This window comes from Saimiri boliviensis, chromosome 5 (assembly GCF_048565385.1).
Source record: "Saimiri boliviensis isolate mSaiBol1 chromosome 5, mSaiBol1.pri, whole genome shotgun sequence".
Taxonomy (NCBI): Eukaryota; Metazoa; Chordata; class Mammalia; order Primates; family Cebidae; genus Saimiri; species Saimiri boliviensis.
In genome coordinates, this window is record NC_133453.1 from 67,859,743 (window position 1) to 67,880,273 (window position 20,531).

The 20,531-nt window shown below is 40.6% G+C and overlaps 2 protein-coding genes across 4 annotated transcripts in view; one reads left to right on the forward strand and one right to left on the reverse strand.

The window, feature by feature from the left end:
* The window catches only part of HAT1 (histone acetyltransferase 1), a 72,661-nt gene extending 69,085 nt beyond the window's left edge, over nucleotides 1-3,576 (reverse strand). The window contains exons 1-3 of one of the 2 annotated variants that reach the window (XM_074399469.1): nucleotides 3,485-3,560; nucleotides 2,979-3,073; nucleotides 4-108 (exon numbers count right to left, since the gene is read on the reverse strand). In XM_074399469.1, the coding sequence (XP_074255570.1) occupies nucleotides 4-97 (94 nt within the window). In that variant the 5' untranslated portion in view covers nucleotides 98-108; nucleotides 2,979-3,073; nucleotides 3,485-3,560. Of the gene's footprint in view, nucleotides 1-3; nucleotides 109-2,978; nucleotides 3,074-3,484 lie in introns of both variants that reach the window. The other variant, XM_003921876.4, reaches the window with a different exon arrangement.
* SLC25A12 (solute carrier family 25 member 12) overlaps nucleotides 1-20,531 on the forward strand; it is a 231,767-nt gene that overhangs the window by 86,225 nt on the left and 125,011 nt on the right. The window contains exon 1 of one of the 2 annotated variants that reach the window (XM_074399467.1): nucleotides 3,927-3,947. The exons of the other annotated variant lie outside the window; for it this stretch is intronic. The gene's annotated coding sequence lies outside the window, so the exon portion shown is untranslated. Of the gene's footprint in view, nucleotides 1-3,926; nucleotides 3,948-20,531 lie in introns of those variants that run through there. 2 annotated transcript variants of the gene reach the window in all.

Consider the following 20,531-nt stretch of genomic DNA (forward strand, 5'->3'; position numbering starts at 1 on the left):
TACCTAATTTTAGTTCAATTGCTGTGTTGGTGTTACATTTGTACTCTGCCAGTTTCTTCTCCACTGCACTCTTATATTCTACCAAAAATTTCTCCATAGCACCAAATCCTAAGAGAAAAGGTTTTTAAAAGGTTACGTTGGAAGTGATTTAAATCATCAAACCTACAAGCTTCTTACTAGAAACGGAATAAGGGTGATTTAAAACCTGCTGATAGATCATAAAAGCACAAGCCATTCTCCACATACTCTTAAATAAATGTATTAAATAAGAATGCCGGCCCAGCACAGTGGCTCATGCCTGTAATCCCAACACTTTGGGAGGCTGAGGTGGGCAGATCATAAGGCCAGGAGTTCAAGACCAGCCTGGCCAAGATGGTGAAACCCCGACTCTACTAAATACAAAAATTAGCTGGGCATGGTAGTGGGCGCCAGTAATCCCGGCTACTTGGGAGGCTGAGGCAGGAGAATTGCTCGAACCCTGGAGGCAGAGGTTACAGTGAGCCAAGATCACACCACTGCACTCTAGCTTGGGTGACAGAGAAAGACTGTCTCAAAAAAAAAGAAGAATGTCTCATTACAAAACAGAAAAAGAAATCACTTTTGACATACGGGAATATAAAATAGGCATACTTTACATAAATGAATAAACCTGAAAATTAACATGATAGACTACTGGCATTTCTGAACATTTATTAATACAAATTACCTGCTAGGATTTATACCTAAGTCGTCTTTTTCATTATAAGACGTAAAAAGCAAAATGAGAATGTCCTCTGATACTTATGACAAAATTTCATTTTAAATATTGGAAAAAGTCTACCAGAGTGCTTCAGATAAAAAAAACTAATGATGTATGGAATGTCTGAAGAAGAATACACACAAATACCTGGTAATCATGGTTACCCTGGGTAAAAAAGAAGGAAGAGGAACAGGGGTACAAGGAAAACATCTTTCCACTGTATTAAATTTCTTAAAAACCATGTGTGCCTAAAGTAATAAACTTTGAGCCACTGGTACAATCAAATAGTTTTACTACAAAGTGGCTACCCTCCTATATATGTAATAAATAACACTGGAAGATATCACTATTAAGAGAAACTTTCAAGATGACAAACCTCCTGACAAAATGAACATAAAGATTAGTAAAAATGGGCCGGGCAGAGTGGCTCACACCTGTAATCTCAGCACTCTAGGGGGCCGAGATGGGGGATCATGAGGTCAAGAGATCAAGACCAACCTGGCCAACATGGTGAAACCCCATCTCTACTGAAAATACAAAAATTAGCTGGGCGTGGTGGTGCGCACCTGTAGTCCCAGCTACTAGGGAGGCTGAGGCAGGAGAATTGCTTGAATATGGGAGGCAAAGGTTGTAGTGAGCCGAGATCGTGCCACTACACTCCAGCCTGGGCAACAGAGCCAGACTACTCCGTCCCCCCCAAAAATAAAAAGATTAATAAAAATTCAGGTAGAGAAAATCCATAAGCAAAAAGTAAAAGGGAGTACAATTATGTGCTATGAACTTCAAAAAGTGGTTAAAACACACATACACAGAAAATGGGAAAGACTCAAAGAGTACAGATTAATAGTTTAGTGTCGGGCCAGGTGCGGTGGCTCACGGCTGTAATCCCAACACTTTGGGAGGCCGAGGCGGATGGATCACAAGGTCGAGAGATCGAGACCATCCTGGTCAACATGGTGAAACCTCGTCTCTACTAAAAATACAAAAAATTAGCTGGGCATGGTGGCATCTGCCTGTAATCCCAGCTACTCAGGAGGCTGAGGCAGGAGAATTGCGTGAACCCAGCAGGCGGAGGTTGCGGTGAGCCAAGATCGCGCCATTGCACTCCAGCCTGGGTAACAAGCAAAACTCCGTCTCCAAAAAAAAAAAAAAAAAAGTTTAGTGTCAGAATTCCTGGATTCAAATCCAGGCTTCACCATTACTTATTAGCTCAGTGAACTAGAGCACATTGCTTCACCCCTCTGACCCTAATCTGTAAAACTGAGATTACAGAATTTACTTCGAGGAATTTAAGCAACAAAATTTAACCTGTAAAATCATATCTTAGCTTAATCCACTCAATTCTATAAGTAGGTATTATATCAACCTTATTTCATATTCAAAAGTTCTGGCTTAAGAAGACGCAGAATTGAAGGGCATCCAACTACTAAATGATGGGGCCAAAATTCGAATTTAGATGTATGTAATTCTTAAGAGTATGTCCTCCCTCTTTTCTGGTACTTCAAGATCCTACAATCTCCATCTGGTAGAAAAGTCCTCTTTTAAACATCTGTAGAGCTCACACAACAGCTTGTCTAAACATATCCATAAAAATGGAATGGCTAATAATGAAGACAGATGACGAGGAATGCCCTGTAAAGAGATGATAAACGACACAGAGGTCATCCAAGTGGCTCAAGCCTGTAATTCCAACACCTTGGGAGGCAGAGGTGAGAGGATATGGCTTGAGGTCAAGAGTTCCAGACCAGCCTGAGGCAACACAGGAAGACCCTGACTCTAAAAGGTTAAAAAAGAATGGTTTTGGGGTTTTTTTTTTAGCAGAATGTTGTGGCCCATGCCTGTAGTCCTAGCTAGAGGATCGCTTAAGCCTAGGAGTTCGAGGCTGCAGTGAACTATGATCATTGTACTCCAGCCTGGACGACAGAGTGTGACAACCTCATGAAAAAGAAACTGTCCATAACTTCGAAATCGATAAAAGAATATAATCACACCAAAACAATCTTAATACACATACAAAATAATAGCAATTATAACATTTTAACGTTTAGTATAAATGCTGTTACTAAATGTTGTAAGTTGAAGGGACTCTAGAAGGTACACAAGGGAACTGTATTACAGTAGTCCAACCCTAAAAGAGAAGTTTAGACAAGGGAGGAGTTCAGGAACAACGTTTTTCTCCAAGGGCATCTAAATAAAATCCTGGGAATACTAAAGTGTGCGAGATGAAGAAGACGATTACGAAGTCAGTCGAGGTCCAAGTTGGGAGCGCTAGAGCAGGGCAAGGCAGCAATGCGCTAGCTCAGAAGTTGACTGTAGTGGAAGGTAGAGGGAGACCTGGAAGAGAAGGAGGATCTGAGCATTAAAATCAGCTGGCGGGAACAGGACCAGATGTAGAAGAGCTGAAGCAAGCAGCAGTGAACAAAAGGAATGGGAAGAGAAACAGGCCCCAAGGCAGGCGGCATTTTACAAGCCCAAATCGTGACGCTTTCCGCCGGCCTCTTCAGCCCTCGGTAGGGGCCGGAGTGCTCGCAGAAGGCGCGGAACCCTAAGCAGTTGGGGGCGGGGACGCGGACTGCGGCCGACTGGGAGCTGGGCTGAGAGTTCCGCGCTTCCGGTCCCAAGCAGGCCTTCTGGAACCCAGGCTACAGCCCGAAAGTTCCAGACGGGCACTGTCACCACCGTCTCGGCGTTCTATTCCGGATCTTCCCGCCTCCACCCCTTGGTAAACTTTTCCCGGGAACTTACCCGCCATTTCCGAGCTACGAGCACCCGCGGCTGAAGAAGGACGAATCAACCCGCGCGCACCCGGACCGGAAGTGACCACACAGTCTGACACATTTCTCCCGCCCACTCCCGGCGCGACGTTAGCCAATGAAAGGAGGCTTGTCCTGGAGCGCGGCGGCGGAAGCGCCTCAAGAGGCGGGGCTAACGCCGAGAAGTCAGCGCGGGCCGTTGCCTAGCCACCGCGAATGCCGTCAGCTACTTTGCCGGCATGAAGTGGGAAGGGAGGCCGCAAATGGGAGCTTGGCTGTTGAGATGCTCTCAGGCCCCAGGAAAGTTTCTCTGGGATTGATTTGAACAATGCAGACACTTTACGCCTGTTTTCTATACTCGTCCCTGAGATGTTTTGGAGACTGGCTGCAAATCTTTCCTCTTGGCTTGGACAGTACATCCAAACACCTGAGCCCTGTGGGCAGTTTTACCCTAGGTAAGATTTTACCTAGGTAAAATGCGGGGGTTGAGTTTCCGTTGTGGGAGAAATTTTCACTTCTTATTTTCCTAATTTGTTTCTAGTTTCGCTGTAAACTGTAACATCTTTTTTCCTTTCCCCCCTGTTTTTAACAGTATACAATGTGATATTTAGGTACTCTGCTTTCACCCTTCTGGTTACTAAACAACCGTTTAGCGCACAAAAGTCGTTACCTAATAAATACCTCAAGGGGCCTGATGTAGTCTTGCATGCCACATGTCCTAGTGGTTTGAATCACATCACAGGTGTTACCTGATTTTAGCCATAGGCTTTGTTAGTACTTAGTAGCTGTTGGAACTCTTTCGCCCAGAGGATAAACCACTATTTAGGTACCCACAAATATTCCCACAATCTTATCTATACACCAGAAGTCCTTATCTCAAGAAATATTTGTTAACAGGTTTTATAGTGATGCATGCTAAAGCTAAAATGGACCCTTGGCGGCCGCTGTAATCCCAGCCTATGGAAGGCGGAGGAGGGCGGATCACAAGCTTAGGAGGTGGAGACCAGCTTGGCAAACATGGTGAAACCCAGTCTCTACAAAAATTAGCCAGGCGTGGTGGTGTGTGCCTTTAATCTCAGCTACTCGGGAGGCTGAGGCAGGAGAATCAATTGAACCTGGGAGGCGGAGGTTGCAGTGAGCCAAGATCGTGCCATTGCACTCCAGCCTGGGAAAAAGAGTGAGACTCCGTCTAAAAAAAAAAGAAAAAAAAAATGGACCCTTGGGATGATGATGTAGAACTAACATGCCCTGTTATTTTAGAGATGAGGAAATCAAAGCCCAGAAAAGATAAACTGCCCAAGTTCACTCTCTTAGTATGCAGCCTAGGCAGAGTGCAGTTCATCAGATACTCAGCCCAGTGTTTATTTGCTCGACTGCATAGAGATGGCCTTCCTGAAGATAAAGATCAGAAAAGGTTCTGAAAATGCCCAGATCCTTTTTCTCCAAGCCTAATGATACACATGAAATTAGTCATAATGTTTTTGTTTTTTTTTTTTTTTTTTTTGAGACGGAGTTCTGCTCTTGTTACCCAGGCTGGAGTGCAATGGCGCGATCTCGGCTCACCGCAACCTCCGCCTCCTGGGTTCAGGCAATTCTCTTGCCTCAGCCTCCTGAGTAGCTGGGATGACAGGCACGTGCCACCATGCCCAGCTAATTTTTTGTATTTTTAGTAGAGACGGGGGTCTCACCATGTTGACCAGGATGGTCTCGATCTCTCGACCTCGTGATCCACCCGCCTCGGCCTCCCAAAGTGCGGGGATTACAGGCTTGAGCCACGGCGCCCGGCCTACAGTCATAATGTTAAGACAGGAAACTGAAATCAATACTGCTAATGACATTATGGATCAAAAAAGGAAAACAATCTTTTTCTTTAATAATCATTTTTGGGCCGGGTGCGGTGGCTTAAGCCTGTAATCCCAGCACTTTGGGAGGCCGAGGCGGGTGGATCACGAGGTCGAGAGATCGAGACCATCCTGGTCAACATGGTGAGACCCCCGTCTCTACTAAAAATACAAAAAATTAGCTGGGCATGGTGGCACGTGCCTGTCATCCCAGCTACTCAGGAGGCTGAGGCAAGAGAATTGCCTGAACCCAGGAGGCGGAGGTTGCGGTGAGCCGAGATCGCGCCATTGCACTCCAGCCTGGGTAACAAGAGCAGAACTCCGTCTCAAAAAAAAAAAAAAAAAAAAAAAAAAATCATTTTTGGCCAAGCGTGGTCAGGCTCACACTTGTAATTTCAGCACTTTGGGAGGCCAAGGCAGGTGGATCACCTGAGGTCAGGAGTTTGAGACCAGCCTGGCTAACATGGTGAAACCTGTCTCTACTAAAAATATAAAAAGTAGCTAGGCATGATGGCACACACCTGTAATCTCAACTACTTGGGTGGCTGAAGCAGGAGAATTGCTTGAACCCAGGTGGTTGGGGGTTGCAGTGAGCTGAGATAGCACCACTGTACTCCAGCCTGCACAAGAGAGCGAGACTCCGTCTCAAAAAAAAAAAAAAAAAAAAAAAAAAGCTTTTTTTTTTTTTTCGAAATAGCAAGACTCATTATTTCTTTCCTTATCTATGGGCCAGTCAATTGCTGACCCGCAATTATGATCTTTATAAGTAAGAAATCAAGAATTTATGTCTTAACTGTAATATATCAGAAACAGATTATTAGTCTTGTGATATTACGGTTAGTTGTAGGGAAAAAATATAATGAAACTTACTGATAAGAATTGAGGTTACAGTTTTACATCCTTGTCTTAGAAATGTTTGCCTTTTTTTTTTTTTTTTTTTTTTTGAGACAAGGTCTCACCCTCACTGCAGCTGGAGCGCAGTGATGCAATCATAGTTCACTATAGCCTCCAGCCTCCAACTGCTGGGCTCGAAGGATCCCTCTGCCTCTCAGCCTCCCATGGAGCCAGGACTACAAATTTGTACCACCATGCCCAGCTAATTTTTTGTTTTTTGTAGAAACGGAGTCTCACTTTGTTGCCCAGGCTGGTCCCAAACTCCTGGCCTCAAGCAACCCTCTCATCTTGGCCTCCCAGAATGCTGGGATAACAGGTGTCAGCCACCATGTCCATCCTCATTTTTTTTTTTTTCAGTGTTACAGAATAGATGTTTGGTACAGTTTACCTAAAAGATAAAACAATGACTTATTTTGGAAAGGTAATAGTAAAATTAACAAAAAGGAAAAAGCATTCTCTTTTTTCCTAGGGATTTCTTTCCTTTTTTAACTTATATTTTACTTTGTTTTAAAGGGAATTTTAAAAAGTGATTATTCAATCATGGAATAAAATTTCTACAAAAGGCATATGGTGTCCTCATGTATATGGAAGAGACAACACAGTCTTGTGGAAAGTTTAGTGCCCTGCTAGTTCCAGTTCTACTATTTCATGCTTGTTAACTTTGTTTCATCTATTAAGTGGAGATAACAGTCACCATACTGGGTTGTTGTCAAAATCAAATGGAGGCTGGGCGCGGTGGCTCATGCCTGTAATCCCAGCACTTTAGGAAGCCAAGGTGGGCGAATCATGAGGTCAAAAGTTCAAGACAATCCTGGCCAACATAGTGAAAACCCATCTCTACTAAAAAAATACAAAAATTAGCTGGGTGTGGTGGCACACGCCTGTAGTCCCAGCTACTCAGGAGGCTGAGGCAGGAGAATTGCTTGAACCAGGGAGTTGAAGGTTGCAGTGAGCCAAGATGGTGTCACTGCCCTACAGCCTGGCGACAGAATGAGACTCTGTCTCAAAAAAAAAAGTAAGAAAGAAGAAAAACCAAATGGAATAATATTTGTGAACGAGCTTTGTAAACTCTAAAACTCTATGTGGGTATGAAGTGGTATTACTATAATAACATTTATTCTAGCAAGGGAGGTTTGGAGAAGTATTTTCTTCAGAGAAAGGGGCCATATTACACTATTAGGAGTGAACTAGCAACCACATGTTAGGACAGGCTCAAGTTCATATAGATTGATAAATTTCACTATCTTTCTTTGAAACCTCCAGAATGGGTTAAAATTTGGCGTTAAAATATGGTCATCAGAAAATGGATGCAGGAAATCTAAGACCTAAAAGAAAAATGCATGTATGTAATGGGTCTTCACTTCAAAATACATACCTTTACACAGACAAGTAACAATAGTTAGTAGTTAGTTAGCTCATTTTTTAGCTCCTAGTGCTAATGACAGTAAAGTTGTAAGTCCAAGTTCCCAGAGCAATTATCTAGAAATCATTATCCAGCTAGATGACTTTCAAATGGGATATAAGAAAGAAAGTAGGCTGGGTGTGGTGGTTCATTCCTGTAATCCCAGCATTTTGGGAGGCCAAGGTAGGCAGATCACATGAAATCAGGAGTTCCAGATCAGCCTGGCCAACATGGTGAAACCCTGTCTCTACTGAAAATATAAAAATTAGCTTGGCATGGTGACACATGCCTGTAAACCCAGCTACTCAGGAGGCTGAGGCAGGAGAATTGCTTGAGCCCAGGAGACAGAGGTTGCAGTGAACTGAGATCACTCTATTGCACTCCAGCCTGGGCAACAGAGCGAGACTCTGTCTGAAGAACAAAAAGAAAGAAAGAAAAGAAAATTGGACCAACTCATGTTAAAAACTGCTATAAGAGGAATATCCTAAAGACATAAAAATTACCAACAGCTTTTATTTTCTAACTCTAATACACTACCCATAGGTGTATAAATTAGTACCTTTTGAGGGACAAATCAGAAATTTTAACAAATTTTTACAAATGTAACAAAATTTTCAATTTGTATATCCTTTGAGGCAACAACAGTTCCACTTTTAAGCATTTGTACTGCAAAACTGTTTCACAGGAATGCAAAGATACACTGAAACAAACATGTTCAATGCAGCATTATTTTTGCTGGCAAGTTGGAAATAGCCTAAACTTCCTGCACAAGGGGCTAGCTGATATGTTCTATCTCCTATAAAATAGGTTAAAAAATAAATTACAGAAGAATATAATGTTATTTCATTTATATAAAAATGTATTTTGTAGGCCGGGCGCGGTGGCTCAAGCCTGTAATCCCAGCACTTTGGGAGGCCGAGGCGGGTGGATCACGAGGTCGAGAGATCGAGACCATCCTGGTCAACATGGTGAAACCCTGTCTCTACTAAAAATACAAAAAATTAGCTGGGCATGGTGGTGCGTGCCTGTAATCCCAGCTACTCAGGAGGCTGAGGCAGGAGAATTGCCTGAACCCAGGAGGCGGAGGCTGCGGTGAGCCGAGATCGTGCCATTGCACTCCAGCCTGGGTAACAAGAGTGAAACTCCGTCTCAAAAAAAAAAAAAAAAATGTATTTTGTTAGAAAACGTCTGAAAACATATCTCACAAGATTAACCATAGTTGCCTTTAGGGGGAATTTGGAGACGGGGGTTAATGGAGTATTTTTGTTTTTGTTTTTGTTTTTGTTTTGGAGATGGAGTCTGGCTCTGTCACTCAGGCTGGAGTACAACGGTGTGATCTTGACTCATTGCAGCCTCCATCTCACAGATTCAAGCAATTCTCGTGCCTCAGCCTGCCAAGTAGCTGGGACCACAGGCACCCGCCACCATGCCCAGCTAATTTCTGTATTTTTAGTAGAAACGGGTTTTCACCATGTTGATCAGGCTGATCTCAAGCTCCTGACCTCAAGTGATCCAGCCACCTTGGCCTCCCAAAGTGCTGGGATTATAGGAGTGAGCCATGGCACCCAGACTAATGAGGTTCTTTTTCTTTTTTACTGTTTGTCTCTTTTAATGATGATGTATTGGTTTCTTTCACAGTTAGAAACTTATCATCTTTTTGGAGGTTTTTAGATACGGTTGCTAACTCTTTACCCTCTTCTCTACATTCTACATGTTATGGTAAACAGGGAAGCAGTTTAATCAAAGCTAGGAACAATTAGTTGAAAACTAATATTTTTCATTATGCACATGCCGATGACCTCTCTTCTTAGGCTCCCTCTCAGGTTTCTTTATCCCTTTCCTTCCCTGCCTGATCCTTAAGGACAGTCCCTATATAAAGGGAATTATCTTTATACCCCGAGATACTGGGTTATATTCTCATTTACTGAATCTTATCTAAAAATCTGAATGTAACGTTTTTAAAACAATGTAATATTCTGAATACTTGGAGAAATGCAAGTTTTCATTTAAAAAAACTAATACAATTTCAAAAGCTTTCTAAAAATCTTTTAAAATGTTAACAGATAATTTTAACATTTTGTTTTATGCAAGCTTTGTCAAGAAAGGATCACAAGAAAGACCACTAAGAAATTTTCTTTTTCAAAAAATCATGGCTGCACACCTACATTGTCCTTGGATGTGGAGAAGTCCTGCTGAGCTAAATTGTATGTTTCTTTCATTTGGTAAAGATTTTTGCTATTTTTTCCTTTGGATGTGGACTTTGAAGTTATTTTATTCTCATATTTGGAAGTTCATATTGTTCCTATGAGTAAATACAGGACTGCAGCAAGGAGATGACAAATGTCCAATTCATTCAAATAGTGTCAGTATGACTTTTTTTTTTTTTTTTTTTTTTTTTTTTTTTTTTTTTTTAGGCAGAGTGTTGCTGTCCCCAGGTTGGAATGCAGTGGTGTGGTCTCAGCTCACTGCAACCTTTGCCTCCTGGGTTCAAGCAATTCTCCTACCTCAGCCTCCTGAGTAGCTGGGACTACAGGTGTGTGCCACCACGACCAGCTAATTTTTGTATTTTTAGTAGAGCTGGGTTTCACCATATTAGCCAGGATGGTCTCTATCTCTTGACCTTGTGATCCACCCGCCTTGGCCTGCCAAAGTGCTGAGATTACAGGTATGAGCCACTGCGCCTGGCTGACTTAATTTCCTTAGGTTTTGCTTTCCTTTTTGTTAAACGAAATAAATTAGATTATAAGTTTAAATACCAAATGACAATTTTATTTACTACTATAAGATTTAATTATATATAAGTACATATCTAACCACAAATGAAAATTGTGTTGTATATTTAGTATATTACAACACATCCATTTATTCAAGGTAGAAAGATAATTATCTGAATCATTATGTGACAGATAAGAACATTAGCTGTGATTTGAAAGGGTCATTCTTTGGTAAACCTCATTATTTTTATGCTATCTAGTTCACATGCGTTTTTTCAATGGGGTCATATAGGGTAGAGATGTTAAAAAATGATAACCATGAACTTTTAATCTTTTTTGTGCCAGTCTTGAGGTTAAGGCACTCCTACATATGAGACCAATGTACCATAAATAGTTCCAGTAGATTTTTACCTTGCTCCAGTGCCCTAAAATGTTCCAGTATGGGAGGAAGACTTCATAAATTAGAGTCCTCGTACAAGTATTACCAACAATGTTATAGAAATTGGAGTGAGATAGAAAAGGTTAGGGTAGATGATTTCACATCAGGTGGGCCAAAGGAATCTTCACTGGAAGGCTCAAAGACATGTTGTCTGAAATATCTGCAATGTTAACAATTACATGTATGGACTCCCTGCAAACTGGAATGATTGCAGATAATGGGAAAAGTCAAGCATAATACTCAATTTTTAATGGAAAAGGGAGGAACCGAGGGATCATACTCTGTTTAGTCTGCTTCTTTGGAAGACTATAGTGTTAATCTTTGAAAAACAATAACCAGCCCCTACATAAAAAAAACCTTACAATTTATAGGTCCACAGAGGGTAGCCAAGTATCTGTCATCTAACATAGGTTTGTGAAAAGCAATTATGCTAAATAAACTTATTTTACATCTTAAACAAATAAATAGCACGAAGAAGTATTACAGTAGGTTCGATTAGATATGTAATCATTGCTGACCCTATGCAAAATTATGATTTAGAGAAAATTCAGTTATCTGCTGCAGACTTTAATATATTAAGATTACTTATACAATTGTACTTATCATATACATACAATTTCAAGTTCTGATTCGTTCACTTAACATTATATAATAAACTATTTTCTACTCATACTTTTATGTGACCAGATTACTAAGGAATTTGAACTTGGTAGAAATTCAAACACAAAATGTTTTCTTTTTCTCGAGTCACTGCTTCCTCAGTACTATGTTGAATATTCTTTCCCCCAGGCAGAGTCCATAGTTTTCTGGGTTGTTTGTTTGTTTGTTTGTTTGTTTGTTTTTGAGATGGAAGCTCACCGTGTCACTCAGTCTGCAGTGCAGTGACACGATCTTGGCTCACTGGAACCTCTGCCTCTCAGGTTCAAGTGATTCTCCTGCCTTGACCTCCTAAATAGCTGGGACTACAGGCACATGCCACCACACACAGCTAATTGGTGTATTTTTAGTAGAGACAGGTTTTCACCATGTTGGCCAGGCTAGTCTCAAACTCCTGATCTCAGATGATCCACCTGCCTCAGCCTCCCAAAGTATTGGGGTTACAGGCATGAGCCACCATGCCCGCCCAGCTTTCTGGTCTTTTTAGATATTCGAAGTCTGGCATGGACTAGTTTAAAACTTTGGAGTTTTAAATTTGGACTAGTTTTAAAACTTCCCCATTGCTGGACAGACTTTAGCCATAGGGCCCTGAAATGGGTAATAGAGCATGGTCAATTTTTTATGCATTCTCCCATTCTAAGCTCCTTAAGACTGGTGTTGGCCAGGTAGGATGGCTCATGCTTGTAATCCCAGCACTTTGGGAAGCCAAGGAGGGTGGATCATGAGATCAGGAGTTCGAGACCAGCCTGACCAACATGGTGAAACCCCATCTTTACTAAAAACACAAAAATTAGCTGGGCATGGTGGCGGGTACCTGAAATCCCAGCTACTCAGGAGGCTGAGGCAGGAGAATCACTTGAACCCAGGAGGCGGAGGTTGCAGTGAGCAGAGATTGCACTACTGCACACCAGCCTGGATGACAGAGCTAGACTCCATCTCAAAAAAAAAAAAAAGAAAGAAAGAAAGATTGGATTGGGGCTTGTGGGTGTCTGGCTCTAGGATATGTCTTCCTTTATTTTTTTTTTTCAATGCTAACTACTCCAGGATAGGGATTGGAAGTAGCAATAGAGAAGAAATGAATCTTGCTACTTAACTATGGTCATCTCTGCTTCTCCAGCTGACATTGGTCATCAATGTTCTCACTGCCTCTCACATAGCATGCATTCTTAATTACTTCAGTGAACCTAAAGGGGCCTTTGAATTGTACCAATTTCCTGACAAAGAAACTCTGACCCCTTGCTGCTGTGGTCTCCTGTCAGTAGGCCTCATTTTTGGGTGGAATACTGCAAAGGCAATTCAAGCCCCAATGTCTTACTGGTGTCAATTGCCTATAAGAAATTCACATATAATCCCTTGTGTGGCAATCAATGTTGCTAACACAGTGACCACACATAGTCCTACAGCTATCATACATCAGAGGATGATAAAATTTGAAATGTTAGCCAGTATTGGCCAGGCGCAGTGGCTCACACCTGTAATCCCAGCACTTTGGAAGGGTGAGGCAGGCAGATTACAAGGTCAGGAGTTTGAGACCAGCCTGACCAACATGGTCAAACCCCATCTCTACTGAAAATACAAAAATTAGCCAGGTGTGGTGGCGCGCAGCTGTAATCCCAGCTACTCAGGATGCTGAGGCAAGAGAATCACGTGAAACCAGGAGGTGGAGGTTGCAGCAAGCTGAGATCGCACCATTGCACTCCAGCCTGGGCGACAGAGTGAGACTCCATCTCAAAAAAGAAAGAAAGAAATATTAACTAATGCTCATGCTCTTCATGTAAAGAACAGGTGAAATAAGAATCTAGAATAATATAAAAGGAAGCTGCTATTGAACCCCACTTTTGTGGGTGGTTATGAGGCCTAAGTTGATAATCATAACTTCCTTTTCCTACCCCTCATTCTGTATCCCCTCATCCCTGTCAGCACCTTGACTTTGTTTTATTCTTTATATAGTGCAGTGTCCCAAACCCTATTTTCCAAATGATCTCAGTGCACTGTGGACTTACTTCTGTTGGACTGGCTGTCTCTACCAGTTGCCTGAGTTGGGATTCAGACATAGTCATCCTTGCCTCATTGTATGGTAATAACCCAGTTTCTCCTTCGTGATGGGGATTAATCACCAGTTGGTTGTGGTGACCCTTTTCTGCCTTTAGTTTTGCAGCTGGAGAAGCTCAAAATCTTCAGGGGGTGGTTTCAGTTTCCAATTCATCTGAAGGATGATGGTGTTTCTTGGTGGAAGCATTTCTTCCTTGGACACTAGGGCCTGAAAATCCGTGAGCCCAAGATTGTGAAGAAAAGAGGCAAGAATTTCTCTAGTGGATTATTTGATGAGATAAGAGGGAGGCTGTTTTCACCTCATCTTCCTCTTTTTTTTTTTTTTTTTTTTTTTTTTAATCTCCAGTGTTCTGATATTTCCAAATGTGCCTTGGTATGGAGCCTTTCTTATTCATTGTTTTGGATACACAGAGAACATTTTGAAACTGAATGCTCATCTTTTGGATATGAAAAATTCTCTTGTGTTAATTCTTTGATAATTTCTTTTCTATCATGGTAAATTTCTGTTTTCTCCAGACCTCTTAGAATTCAATTATTGGGCCCCTTGGATTTGTTCTTTGTATTTAAATCCTTTCCCTCCCTTTCTTGGTGTATTGCTCTACTTTCTGAGAGATTTTTCACAACATTTTCGTTTTAATTCTTTTTATAACTTTATTGCCATTTATTAGATTTATAACCTTGATTTCCCAAGGTTATAATCTCCGAGTCTCAGTTTAATTTCCCAGTCTCAGTTTCCCCATCTTTGAAATAGAGATAATGACATGAATTTACCCTACTTCTGAGTTGTTTGAGGATAGATTCATAGAAAGTGATTGCCGGACACAAAGTAAATACTCAATAAATATTAGCTTATGTTGGTTATTCATCAGTGTCTTGTGAATTTGGTTAGCTTAAGTGATCTTTGGGCCATTTACAAGATGATTTATGACATACAGAACTGATGACTATATCCTGGATATTGGTGACTTTACCACATCAGGCCTTTTTTGGAAGAAGACCTAACAGCTGGCTTTCAGAATCATGCCTCTCTATCTCAACATGTCCTTCAGATACAACAATTTTTGTTCCTTCTCCAGTTTTGCCTGTCTGTGTCTGTTTTTACATGTCTATGTTTTCATCTTAATATCTTATAAGAAGTCTTTATCCTTGATTGGGCATGGTGGCTCATGCCTGTAATCCCAGCACTTTGGGAGGCTGAGGTGGGCGGATCACAAGGTCAGTCTGGCCAACATAGTGAAACCCCATCTCAACTAAAAATACAAAAAGTTATCCAAGTGTGGTGGTGTGCACCTGTAATCCCAGGTACTCAGGAGGCTGAGGCAGGAGAATCACTTGAACCTGGGAGATGGAGGTTGCAGTGAGCCAAGATTGCACCATTACACTCCAGCTCGGGTGACAGAGCAAGACTCCATCTTGATAGATAGATAAATAAATAAATAAATAGAAACCTTTTTTCTTAAAAAGGAAAGTGATAGGGGGAATATGATTCATGAAGGTAGTCTGTCCCAAAATTGTGTGTTTATTTTTTTCCCAAACATTTTTATTAACCACTGCTTTGTACCTGACCCTGCACTAATTGCTGGGGATATAGAGATTTTCATTTTATCTTTTTCTTCAATTCCTATATCGAGCTTATACCATGCTCTAGAATCTACATGAGTTCACATTCTATTGTGATATTTTTAAACTGTAAGTTTGGCCCACTAAAGGGTCATGAATGATATCAATTTAGTGTGTTGAAACCCAAAATTAGAAAGAAATAGAATATAGTGTGGAATGGTAAATACTAGAGTGTGTTGCATGTCGTAAGGTTCAATACTGCTCTGTGAAATTTTTATTTTGGTATGTACTGGAGTTGTAAAAAAAATGTGTGTGTGTGCGTATGTGTTTTTTTTTTAGACAGAGTCTTGGTCTGTCACCCAGGTTAGAATGTAGAGGCACAATCTCAGCTCACTGCAACCTCTGCCTTCCAGGTTCAAGTGATTCTCCTGCCTCAGCCTCCCAAATAGCTGAGATTACAGGCACGTACCACCATGCCCCAGCTAATTTTTTGTATTTTTAGTAGAGATGGGGTTTCACCATGTTAGCCAAGATGGTCTTGATCCCCTGACCTCATGATCTGCCTGCCTTGGCCTCCCAAAGTGCTGGGATTACAGACATGAGCCACCGTGCCTGGCCAAGAGAAGAGATTTGAAAACCACTGAAGGGGATGGAAAAAAAGGACTGGGTGGCTGTTTGAATGTGAAGAACGAGGAAGAGTCTGATACCCAGCTTTCTGACTCAAGCAACAAGGGCAATAGTAGTGGGCTTCACTTAGGAAAGATAAGGGGACTAATTGGCTATCAGTAGAGAAACTGACTAGGAATGATCAATAAACCATTTAATTAATTCCTACATGGCTAACAGCAGGCATGGAGATGAGTGTTAGGACTGAGGGTATGGATGAAGGAAGAAGGATACAATAATAAGACTTCTTCTGGAAGGAAAGCAGAAAAATGCTGAATTAAAGAAGTTGTGAATTATTGTTTCCATGAAACCTGTTTACCATCCAGTTTGAATTGATTTTTTTCTTTGTCTAAACCTCTCTTGCATAAATTTGCCACACAATTAAGAATCCTCATATATGCATTGTTACTTGATCATTTTAGATGATTATGTTCCCTTCATATTTTCTGCTTACAGATATCAATAAGAAGGCACATATAGTGTCTTAGAGTAGAACTTCGTAGCCATATAGAATTCCATCTGGTGAAACACACCACTCTCCCTGCAGTGTTCTCTAGTATGTTTAAGCAAAGAAGGATTTGTCTTGTCTACTGAGCAGTTGCTTCTCTATGATCCATGCTCCTCATTACCATTCTGTTAAGTCTTGGGTTACACTCACTCAGCTGCTGTACCCTATGTAGAACCCTGAGCCTATTGTCTTTAATGAGATGATGTTGCTGCTACTGCCACTTGGATCTCAGTGAGGGGGTTAGCACTTCAGTGAGGAAGGCTATACTTCCCATTACTGTAATTTTTGTTCCATGCCATCAACACAACACTTGTTCACAGATAATGGTTAATTGAAGGGTTGGGGATGATTAGAGGAATTGTAACTGTTGACTCACTATTTTACTTCCTATCCTTACCCCAAACCATCCAGGCAAGCGCATCCACTCCGGGTGACAGAATAGCAGAGTAACAGGAGAGTGAGTAAACAGCAACTGTTTCTTCTTTTCAAGCTTTGATAGTGAGGCATAGTACAGGGAAGACTATGGAGATTGGTTACTCCACGATTTATTGTCTATATTGGCTTGACCAGAGTCAAGAATTCCACAGTTCTGCCCACTTTCTCTCCTTGACTTGTTTCTCTTCACAACATGTGTCTCTTGTTAAGATCTAATTATTTCATTCTGTTTCTCCAAAACTTTCTAAATTAAACTTCCTGATTATCCTTCTGATTCATACAATTTGATACTGATCAATATTACATTACTTCTCAAATGTAATTCTTCAGGAGAAGTTTCTTCCTGGGCATATCCCAATTCCTAGCTTACTTGTCTTGTGGTCTGTAGACTTCTCTTCCTTAAGGAGTACAAATCTGTCTTCCCCTTTTAGGAAACTTTCTACTCAAAGGAGTTGGTATCATCCTATGATTGGTTCTCCTTACCCCAACAGGGCAATCCGAGGAAACACTGACCAATTGCAGGATCTTTCTCACTGAAGTCTGAGTTTCTCAGTCTAGAATAACATCCTGAGTGCACTTCAGCAGAAGAGTTCCAAGTTAGGCTTTAGATTCCAAGTCTGGTTCTTTCCAAGGTAACTGTCAGTATGTTATACAAATATACTTTCACATTCTTCCTCTAGTTTTCCTGTGGGTAACTATTAGACACATATACCCAAACATGCATGATCGCTAAGAACCTATAATTAGTATCTGAATTGATGTCAAGGAAAACATTTTCTTTCTCAATGCAATATATATATCTACTATATATGTGTGTATATATATATATATATATATATATATATATTTATTTATTTATTTATTTATTTATTTTTGATATAGAATCTGACTCTGTTGCCCGGGCTAGAGTGCAGTGGTACAATGTTGGCTCACTGCAACCTCTGCCTCTTGGGTTTAAGTAAGTCTTGTCTCAGCCTAGTAGTTGAGACTACAGGGTGCGCACTACCACCCCTGGCTAATTTTTGTATTTTTAGTTTAGACTGGTTTTTGCCATGTTGGGCAGGCTGGTCTTGAACTCCGGGACTCAAGTGATCTGCCCACCTTGGCCTCCTGAAGTGCTGGGATTACAGGCATGAGCCACCTAGCCCAATCTTTTTAATGCAATATAATTTTCACAGATTCCCTTCCCCACAAAAGAGGTATATTATTTGTCAAGCAGTTTCAGTTCTTTCTCCTCCTCTCCAACAATGCAGAGGCCTATTAGTGGTTAAGAAATAAGTCCCAGTATAATTTCTAACCAAACAACAGAATTACATACACGGATAGCCATCTTTAGAAACACAAATGCCAACACAATTTTCCCCTGATCTTTTATTATTAAAATTTTACAACATTTAGAAAAGTTGCAAGAATTTTTTTCAGTGAACGCCTGTATACACTCCCACAATTAGAAATCACATATCTATTCATCCATTTCTCTATCCATCCATAAATCTTTCTTTTTCTTCAATGCATTTCAAAGTAAATTTAAAATACTAGTATGCTCTTCCCTAAATATGTCATTGGCTAGAGTTCGATATTTGCTCAGGTTTTTTGTTTTCCCTTTTGAAGAAAATTTACACACATCTGTAATTAAATGTACAAACTTTATGTGTACATTCATTAAGTTCTGAAAAATTAATATACCTGTTATTTAAGCCCCTAGGCAAGGCATATACTACTATTATCACTTCACATAGTTTCCTTATTTCTCTTTCTAGTCAATTCCTCTGGCAATCATGGCTCTAATTTTTTTCACCAGTGATTTATTTTGCTGGTTCTAGAACTTTGTATAAATGGAATCATATGGTATATGCTCTTTTGTGCTGATTCTATGCAAGGCTTCTTTCACTTAGCATGATGCTTTTGACATTCACCCATGTTGTTGTGTGCATGATTAGTTTACTCCATTTTATTTCTCAATAGTATTTTATTATCCAAATATACCACAGTTTATCCTTCTATTGATGGACATCTGTGTTATTTCCAGTTCTGGGCTATTATGAATAAAGTGGCTGTCACCAATCTTGTATAGGTCTTTTAAGAGACATATATTTTTATTTCTCTTGGGTAAATATTGAGAGATATAATTGCTTGATCATAGGTAGGTGTATGTTTAGTTTTACAGGAACCTGCTAGATCTTTTCTCAAAGTGATTATACCAGTTTAGATGCCTACTATAGTGAATAAGAGCTCTGGTTGCTCCATATCCTTGCCAGCATCTGGTGTTTTCAATCTTTCATTTTAGCTATTCTAGTAAATATATAGTGGTACCTTCTCACTCTGATTTAATTTGCATTCCCTGATGACTAATGATATTGTACACTTTTTCATGTGTTACGGACCATTTGTATATCTTATTTTGTGAAGTTCTATTCCAGTCTTTTGCCCATTTTTAGAACTAGGTTGTTTATCATTGATGTTATTGAGATTTAGGATATATCCTGGATATCAGTCCTTTGTTGTGTATATGTTTTGCTAATATTTTCTCCCAGTTAATACCTTGCCTATTCATTTTCTTAATGCTATCTTTTGAGGAAAAGACATTTTTACTTTTAGTGAAATCTAATTTATCAATTTCTTAATTGACTGTTATTGCTTTTTAGATTTTGATTAAGAAAACTTTACCTACCTCCAAGTTACAAAGATCTATCTATCTATCTATCTATCTATCTATTATGTGTGTGTGTGTGTGTGTGTGTGTGTGTGTGTGTGTGTGTGTGTGTTTTAGAGAGACAGGGTCTCACTGTGTTGCCCAGGCTGGAGTGCAGTGGCTATTCACAGCCACGATCATCACTCACTACAGCTTTGAACTCCTGGCCTCAAGTGATCCTCCTGCTTCAGCCTGCTAAGTAGCTAGGACTCCAAGCACATGCCATGGTACTAGCCACAAATATATTCTTTTATGGTTTCTACCAAAAGCTTTGTTTATAAAGCTGTGGGCAGCAGCTTTATGACTTCAGCTTTGGCATTTAGGTCTATGATTCATCTCAAATCAAATTTAGTGTTTGGTGTGAGGCAGGGATATAGGTTCATTCATTAATTTTCCCACATGGATATCTAGTTATTCTGGCATCATTTTTTGAAAAGATTGCTTGCTCCCATTGAATTGCTTTGACAGCTTTGTTAGAAATCAGATGACTTTGGCCAGGCAAGATGATTCACACCTGTAATTCCATCCCTTTGAAGGCCAACCAGGAGGACTGCTTGAACCTAGGAGTTCAAGACAAGCCTGGGTAACATACTGAGACTCTTTCTCTACAAAAATTAAAAATTTAGCTGGATATGGTGGTGCATGCCTATAATCCTATCTATTCAGGAGGCTGCCATGATCACGCCACTGCACTCCAGCCTGGGTGACAGAGTAAGACCCTGTCTCAAAGAGAGAAAAAAGAAATGAAAGAAAATAAAAGAAGAAAGAAAGAGGAAGGAAGGAGAGAAAAAAGAAATCCAATGACTTTATAATTTCGGATCTATTTCTGGGCCCTCTATTCTGTTCCATTGATCTGTTTATCAATTCGTATGCCAGCTAGCAGCACTACTGTAGTGATTTCTTTTTTTTTTTTTTTTTTTTTTTGAGACAGAGTTTCGCTCATTACCCAGGCTGGAGTGCAATGGCGCGATCTCGGCTCACCGCAACCTCCACCTCCTGGGTTCAGGCAATTCTCCTGCCTCAGCCTCCTGAGTAGCTGGGATTAAGGCACGTGCCACCATGCCCAGCTAATTTTTTGTATTTTTAGTAGAGACGGGGTTTCACCATGTTGACCAAGATGGTCTCGATCTCTTGACCTCGTGATCCACCCGCCTCGGCCTCCCAAAGTGCTGGGATTAC